We start from the raw sequence: 9,000 nt of genomic DNA on the forward strand, positions 1-9,000 counted from the left end.
GTTAGGCTGAACTACACTCTTCCCAAGCAGACCACCTGCATTAAAGACGAAAGCAATAGTTAAATTGTTCAATAGTTAATCTATGTATAAATGCTTCTATACAGTCCTTGTATTAAGTTATTTTGGCTGATAATTTAATAACAATTATTGACTTACACACTTTGCTGAAAAAGACAAGAATAGCATAGAGTAGTTCCATCACGATATCTCCTCTCCTCGATACCCTGCTTGTACCCTGCACTGTAAAACTCAAACTGTACAGAGAAGGAGGACTTGCAGTGATAACTGTAGGAGGTCACATGTCAGGGGAAGATTTGATTGGGTGTTTGCAAGAGGCAAATTATTGGTTTACAAGGCACGGAAAATCAACACTCTCAGTGCAAGAAACGAACACCCCTGTCATTATTCACATTTTTATTACAGTTGTTATGTAATATCCAGTATGTAATGAATATATTACAATCACTATTAAATTCCCTGTGTTTGCATGGGTTTCCTCAGGGGACTCTGGTTTCTTCCAACAGTCCAAGGCATGCAGGCTGATTGGAGAGTCTAAATTGACCGTAGATATGTGTGTGTGAGTGAATGGTGTGTGCGACCTGTGATGGTCTGGCGACCTGTCCAGGGTGTATTCCTCCCTTCCGCCCAATATATGCTGGGATAGGCTCCAGCCCCCCTGCGACCCTGTTCAGGATAAGCGGGTTAGGATAATGAATGACTGATGACCTACCAGCCTTGTGCAACAAACAAACAAACAAACAAACAAACAAACAAACAAACAAACAGGAGAGTCCAGCAGACAGAATAGGACAGTGTGTGTGCATGTGTGTGCGTGCCTGTGTTTGCCTGTGTGTGTATCCACAGGAGTCTATGTATATATGCGCGTTGGTACACGGTAGAGTTCAGGACTACAGAGCCATGACACAGATAAGAAAAAGAATGTAAAAAAAAGAAAGTAAAAGCCATGTAAAACATTACTACCATCTCCTAGTTACATATTGGTTTATATAGCCACATACAGTACAATCATATACTGTATTGTAGGTCATATTAGGCAGGCAGGTGATTAATTAAAACCAGTGTACCAGAATTATTTTAATATGTTATGGTACTGTTCTGGAGAGAATCAATCGGATACCTTAACATCATATCATTCAGATTGAAAAAATTAAACGTATTTTACAAGGTATTACAAAGTATTACAGTGTTTCTTCTAGGCCAATCTTTAAAAATTATTTTTACAAACAATCCATTGATTGCACATGGGCTGAGACTTATTTACTTCTTTTTAATTCGATTCTATTTTTTTTTTTTTTCACCAGTCATATAGTAGGCATTTTTGGTATTTCTTCTTAAATTTCCCTAAGATATAATACAGTTGTGATGCTATTAAATTCAGAACATTGGACAGCGCTGTGGAATCTACATACTGTCACAGTTCCACTGTAATCTTGAGCCATATCAGAACTACATTTAGACTTTTTCCGAACACTGCCTCTGAATTCTCGAAGGTCTCCCTCATATTATAAACACAACATTGCTCAGGCTGTAATTTTACACTCCACTGAAAGCAGAGTACATTGTCCATAAAGAAGTAGTTTATTAATTTGTAATTATATGATTAACTGAAAACTGAAACATTTAATGAAGATCTTTTAAGCAATGAACCAGTAATAACTTTAGAAACAACATTACCCATAATGCAGCAATTGAGGCCTGAATTTCTGTCGTTTGATGACATCACAATGGCCCTCCTCTCAACTGGTCTTGTCTCAAAAGACCAATTCAATGAGCATGATCACATTCTGGTCTCACTTGGAAGAGAAATTGAATCTCAAATGGACTTATTGTGAAAATAAAAGCAAAAAATGTTTTCCAGAAAATGCATAAAACCAAAATATAAAGCCATTGTAACATAGACTGTCTCAACAAAAATGACACACAAGAACTATCATCACACTTTTTCAAACCTCCGGTGACTTAAATATTCCAGTATAACTGTAATCAGCACAGTTTCAAAATGGTATCAGCTGGTTGTGGTTTGGGTGGCACGGATGGTGCAGTGAGTAGCACTGCCGCCTCACAGCAAGGAGGTCCTGGGTTCGAATCCCCGTCGGCCGGGGCCTCTCTGTGCGGAGTTTGCATGTTCTCCCCGTGTCTGCGTGGGTTTCCTCTGGGTACTCCGGTTTCCTCCCACAGTCCAAAGACATGCACGTTAGGCTGATTGGAGAGTCTAAATTGCCCGTAGGTATGAGTGTGTGAGTGAATGGTGTGTGTGCCCTGCGATGGACTGGCGACCTGTCCAGGGTGTATTCCTGCCTTTCGCCCAATGTATGCTGGGATAGGCTCCAGCCCCCCTGCGACCCTGATCAGGATAAGCGGGTTCAGATAATGGATGGATGGATGGATGGATGGTTGTGGTTTGCTGTTCCTTCAGCACCCAGGTCTCCCAGCATCCTGCAGGAGCTGCAGAACCATGGACAGACCACGGACTGCACCAGCCCCACTCACAGGCAGGGTGGAAGATATGGCTCATTGTGAGGGGGGTCAGTTTGTCAGTTTGAGGGTTTGTTTGTCGTGGACTTTTGGCCTGTTCCTTCATTCTGTTTTTTTGGTTGTGCTCCTGGATTGATAAAAAGGTTGACTGTATTTGATTTACTTCAGCTGTTAATCATGTGATACGGTGGCTGGAACTGCCCCTCGAGGTCAATCAGGATGAATGGTAAGTCTTATCGTCGATGACATGAAAAATTAAATAGTGATAAAACTGAAATGCTACTCATTGCAAATAATCTCCAGTTATCCAAACTCAACCTCTTTACATTAGATATTCATGGTTTCACTTTTCAAGCCTCAAATGCAGTCCATACTCTGCTGTCTCTTCAACCCCATCTTAATGATCGGGTCAAAACATCAGTTTGTCACCTTAGAAATATTGCCTTTGTCCCTCACTGTCCACCTCCACTGTTGAATGCCTCATTCATGCCTTCATTGCTTCTGCCCTGACTTCTTCAATTCATTACTCTATCACCTCCCTTTACACCCTACTCACCAAAACCCCACCATGCCCAAAACTCTGCTGCCAGAATGCGAACCCACACTAGATCCTGGAATCACATCACACCCACCTATGGCTCCCCATCATGCCACGAATACAGTAAACTTCCAAATTCTGTTGCTTTCATATTTCATACACAACCTGGTCCCTCCCAACTGACCTGCTGGCTGGGTGCACTCCCCCCTTGCGCCCTCATTCACAGGCGCTGGAGGTCCCCACTCAAACTCAGAAACAAAGCTTTCTCTGTGGCTCCCCCCAGCCTGTGGACCGCCCTCCCAATGCACATCAGGGAAACAGAGACTATTGCCACTCTCAAAACTCCACTTTTGCTTTGTTTGTGTGCTGTCCCCTCCGTTTCAGCTTCCTTTGTGTCTGTTTGCCTGTATGTACTGGTCTTGCAGTTTAATTTGTAGTAGTGACCATGGGCTCTGGAAGAGCCCAATGTGAATACAATGTATTGTTATTATTATGATTATTATGATCATTATGATGATTAAAATGTTTGTATTAGTAAAATTATTAAACAGCCTATTGTAGAATCATGTCAAATGGTGTTCTCAGCTTTGTGAGCAACAACAAAATGGCTGAGAGCACAGAAAGATTGGAAGGCTTTCCAACTCCAATCTGACAGGCTTCTGATATGATATGCTGAGATATGTATTCTTCAAAAGAAATTGCATGTATTCACTGATTCTCAAAAGAGCAAACATAGATTTGAACTCTCTGAAGTAGCGCAGGAGAAAAGCAGAAGAAAGAGAGAGACAGAGAGAGAGAGATGGAGAGAGAGCGAATGAGAGGTGTGTGAGAGAGAGAAAGGCGGGGGGAGGTACCAGCTAATGCATCAAAGGGTTGCGTGCTGTGCAAAGCACGAAAGCAGAGTACATAGGTTTTGTTTTAGCCAATGACCGTGGAGTCAGGGCAAACTTCAGACATAACGTGTGATCGCTATGTCTGTGGTTTGCTCTCAAAGGTATGAACAGGAAATCAACACATTACCAGCTACACAGAAAGGAATTTAACATACAAAGATACTGTTCTTTGCTCATTGATGGTGTTTACGCTGAACACACGCACACACACACACACACACACACATACACACACACACACGGTCGTTTCATTTGAATCCATTCTGCTCAACACTTTACTCAGCACATACATTCATTATGAAGACTGCATGGCCTTGGAATGCATCATCAGGCTGGGACAGAGAGGGAAATAATCAAGATGCTGTGTGTTTCAATTTACCTGATGAAAATCCTTCATCATTGTATTCAACAATGTGAGTAATATACCAAAAATCACAGAAGAATTTGCACATAAGCTGAAAAACAATTTATCTTTGGAAACAGACTTGTACTATTTTTATGTTGAAATGTATGTGCATTGCTTTCTAAGCCTCTCTTTTCTGGTCTGTTGTAATGGAAAGGTGGTCTGAGGTGTGAATTTGATCAGAGCGTCAGTGTGGTTTCAATTCTGCAAGAGGGAGGGGTGATACAGCTCTGTGCGGCAGGTCAGTCTTCCTGTGTAGCTCTGCTCTGTGAAACGCTGTGAGTGGAAAATAAGTGAACCTCCCCTGTTACCAGAACAGAACTGTCTGAAACGGACAAACACATTTCACCAGTAAAGAAACGAGCCGTATGCAAAATCTTTCAACAACAAATAGCAGCGCAAACATCTCAGCACTGGCAACAAATCAGCCAAAGGTATCTGTCCATGTGACATTGAATACATGCATCTACCACCACTCGACAGACTTTCAAAAAGTCAGATTTTTCCCCAGAGCATTCTAAAAGCCCCAAAATGTGCATGTTTCTGCGGGAAATGTTCTGAAAATAACATGTGCATTGAGGCCATGAGAAGGGGGAAACACCATTTGGGTTTCATGGAAAACGCCTCTACTCCAGATATATTAATTATCATTATTTATTTAGCATGAATTAGTGCTTGTACTGTACCCTGAGGTGGGAGTAGATGAGTCACACATAGATAAGTTACCCTTGCAGTTCTCACAGCCTTTGATCTTGTTCAGGGTGCAAATGATAGTATTTACAATCACACTCATAGTCAAAGTTAAGCAATAAAGCAACAGACTTATGAGGACTTGTTTCACAGTCTCACAGTTTCACTCTCCCATCTCTGTTAGATATCCCGTACTCCCATATGGCTGGCACTTTTACCCAGAATGACAACATAATTTTACATATGTACACGGTAACAATTTATACAGCTCCATAAATTTGCTGAAGTCATTTGGGTTAACAGCCTTAACCCACGTGTTGTCTTAAGTCTAAAAAATTACCCGCCACTATGTTTAAAAGCAGAGAAAACACCCTATAATCTTTTTTCAACTTGAAATTTGATGACAAAGTTTCTGATGAGTGACAGGTTGTTTCTTCATGGAAAATACATTTAGGATTTAAAATTCAATTAATTTTGGGGTTTAGTGAAGGCGGGTCATTTTTTACCCTTTAGGGTCAAGGGGAGTATACAGAACGTTAAGACTACACAAGGGTTAAAGATTGAAGTCAGTTGGTCACACCAGTGTATATGTTTTGAAGTTTTACTTAATTTGAACAACAACAGAATTTAAGAAGAAGCACAGCACTAAGAAAAGGCTAATCTTACAGGTCAGTGTCATTTGCAGCCACATATAATGTTCCCAATGCTAGTGAGGAAATGTTTGATACATTATGATCATTCCTGTGATGAAGATGAATTATTATGGAACTCTTCACTTGTTCTGTGTAAATCTCACATCTGAGTAAACAGTTTCTCCCTGCACTTCCCTCTTATTCCTCCTCACTTTGGATTTCTTGGTGAAAGACAAAGCAGCGTAATTCATTGTTTCATCTTGTCACTGAAAGGAAAAGCATCACACAGCACATATGAATACTCCTCATTCCAATTATCATTTTACGAGGATATTCACCACAGAAATTCTCTTTGTTTTCTTTTTTAAATCGCAATACAATACTTGTACCTGTGCACTTGACGAGTCTTCTCTGAACGATTGGAGGTTTGATACAGCCCCTGTTTGAGAAAATGAAAATGGCTGTATCAACCACTGGTGGTTGTGTGAAAATAATTGTTCAATTCATGCTGTGATTTCTATTGTACCGCCAATTATGTACACTGCAGTTGGACGGTGAGTTACAACTCCAATGAGAAGTACTTCTGAGAAGTACATTTGTTACATAATCACCAGGGAATTTGTGCAGGCTTCACTGGAGATAACATATCACTTAAAAATATTTCAATCTGTATGAAGGCCAGACAATTCTGCTTATGCTACACTTTTATTGCCTTTCATGGCTTTTGCTCAACAGCAATTTTATTTTCATAATCGAGGGACTGTCACATCACAGCTGTCTGTCATATGTAGTATATATAATTGAATAATATCAGAAATTCTCAATAATATCAGAAGCAAAAATTCAATAAACAATAAACCCACCTCATAAACCACACATTGATCACTTGGTCTCTTACCTCTGGAATTCTCGTTGCTTTTGCTCCTGTTCACAGCGAGGACAACATTCAGGATCACACTCAACGCCAAAGCTCCCACCAAGCAATAAAAAGGAAGTTGTTGGTTTTCTGGAATTTTAAAAGTTAAATTTAGCATAGCACTATGAGTAATATTAACAAGAGCATAATTCAGTGAGAGACGTAATAACCTTTCTAAATAACTGATCAACATGAGAAACGCAAGGATGGATATCAAACAATTGACATCTTACAAACTAAAAATGAATGAGTAAATGTTACAGAATGATTGTCGAATGTCAGATGAAATCCATATGTTTTACTGGATGTAATTAAACCTTCAGCCCTAACCCTGATAAAATAAATATATGTATTTTAATAATTGAATACACCAAGATGATGCTACCACCAATTGATCACATTTTTGCTTACCCTCAACATCCAGTTTGGTCCCGTTCCCAAACAGGATCTCCCCACAGGTGGCCACAGCACAGTAATAAGTCCCAGCATCAGAGCGGCTGAGGTTCCTCTTGGGGAAGTTGTAGACACAGCTCTGTGTGGGAGACACAGTCCCAGAGCTCCTCTGGCACTCATCACTCCTGTGTCCATGGGTGTGAATGATTCCTGGAGGGGACTCTCCTGAGGCCTGTCTGAACCAGTACACACTGTGTTCTCCTGCACAGGTCTCAGTGTGTACTGTACACTGCAGAGTCACAGAGTCTCCTGACTGCACTGACTCAGATTCGGGCTGCTGGAGTACTATTGTCCTGCTCTGGGACTCTGGAGGTGAAGAATTCAGTTTCATCATTAAAAATTTTAATACATTCATGCTTAGATTCAATAATTTTTCCATTACTGCAATTCTGTGTACAAACACATTAGGAGTCTTGTTTTGGTCATTGCTGAACTTCCCAAACTGCACTGGTTACAGTTGTAAGCGTGTAATATCCATTAGCTTTTTTTGTCCAGTAATACAATGAAAAAAAGATTAAAAGATATATCTGTGACTTTAGAAAAATAATTTTGCATATTTAAGCATGAAGTAAGGTTCATATTTACCCATCACTATTAAAGTAGTTCCATCTTCAAAACTTATCTCACTGTAGAATACAGTAGTGCAGTAGTAAGTTGCTGAATCAGACGCCTCTACTTGTGAGATAGTCAGGTAAAATTTTCCCTGAGTGGCGTTAGCACTGAGACGTGTGCTGTTTTTAAACTCATATGAAAATATAGCATCTGATTGGTAATGTGACTTTCTTGCAACAACCTGAGGCTTCTGTCCAAGAGGTTGCTTTAACCAGCTGATGAATTTCACATCTTCTATAGGATGGAAACATACGAGAGTCACAGTACCTCCAAGCTCAGCTGTCACCAGCGTGTTAGGCTGAACTACACTCTTCCCAAGCAGACCACCTGAATTAAAGAAGAAAGCAATAGTTCAAACTCACTGAAATGGGGAAAAAAGCCAAGAACTAAACCCATTAATCTATGTATGAATACTTCTATACAGTCCTCGTCTTAAGTTATTTTGACTTCTAATTTAATAATAATTATGGACTTACACACTTCGCTGAAAAAGACAAGAATAGCATAGAGTAGTTCCATCATGATATCTCCTCTCCTTGAGACCCTGCTTGTACCCTGCACTGTAAAACTCAAACTGTACAGAGAAGGAGGAGTAGAGGTGATAACTGTAGGAGGTCACATGTCAGGGGCAGATTCGATTGGGTGTTTGCAAGAGGCAAATGATTGGTTTACAAGGTACGGAAAATCAACACTCTCAGTTGTAGTACCCCACGCTAACCCAACGACGGAATTTTGGGCGGGCCGAAGGTATCTGCGTGCTTGTCCTTCTGGTGTTGCTGAAAGTATGTTAGTAGGGTTAAATGTTCCTGACCATTAAGCAGAGAGACTCTATCTGCCAACAGATAAACCAAGTTACAAAGACTGTAGTACCACTCTGCCTTCTGCTCTCTACTGGTCCGTGCTGACCACAAATCTCCACCATAGGGCCAGTAAATCTACCTTTGTTATATCTTACTCCATTTGAATAATAATTTAGATTAGTTATCTACCTTTGCTCGATGTCTTATTTGTCATTTTGACTTGATTGCTATAGGAATCCTGTCGTGAGATGCACTCTTCTGAACAGTCCTCAGCTGGTTCCACCACCTGTCACATCAGCCGTTATGTGAATGTCTTACGAGCTGGCAAGATATCTGCAGTCATTTCAGAGGTCGCAGGAATAGTCACTTTTGGTTATGGCTGATTGCAGTTCAGGGACCCAAGACCAACATTAGCCACGACTGTTCTCGACATGAGTGAACTACCACGCGGAGGCGATTGACTTCTACTGATTGAGGTCTATGGGTTCAATACACCGTGATACACCGTAAATTTACATCCTCCCTAGACCAACTCCCTCTAACCAAGCATTCCCTGTGTAACATTGA

General features: G+C 40.7%; 1 protein-coding gene across 1 annotated transcript; it reads right to left on the reverse strand.

Moving 5' to 3' along the window:
• Window positions 1-4,637: 4,637 nt before the first annotated feature.
• Window positions 4,638-8,647, reverse strand: LOC133123556 (uncharacterized). The gene is made up of 5 exons (XM_061234026.1): window positions 8,623-8,647; window positions 7,607-7,867; window positions 6,980-7,327; window positions 6,551-6,576; window positions 4,638-4,655 (listed from the first exon to the last, which is right to left on the reverse strand). The coding sequence occupies exons 1-5, from the start codon at window positions 8,645-8,647 to the stop codon at window positions 4,638-4,640; spliced, it is 678 nt and encodes a 225-aa protein (XP_061090010.1).
• Between the last annotated feature and the right edge of the window lie 353 nt (window positions 8,648-9,000).

This window comes from Conger conger, chromosome 3 (genome assembly GCF_963514075.1).
Source record: "Conger conger chromosome 3, fConCon1.1, whole genome shotgun sequence".
Classification (NCBI taxonomy): Eukaryota; Metazoa; Chordata; class Actinopteri; order Anguilliformes; family Congridae; genus Conger; species Conger conger.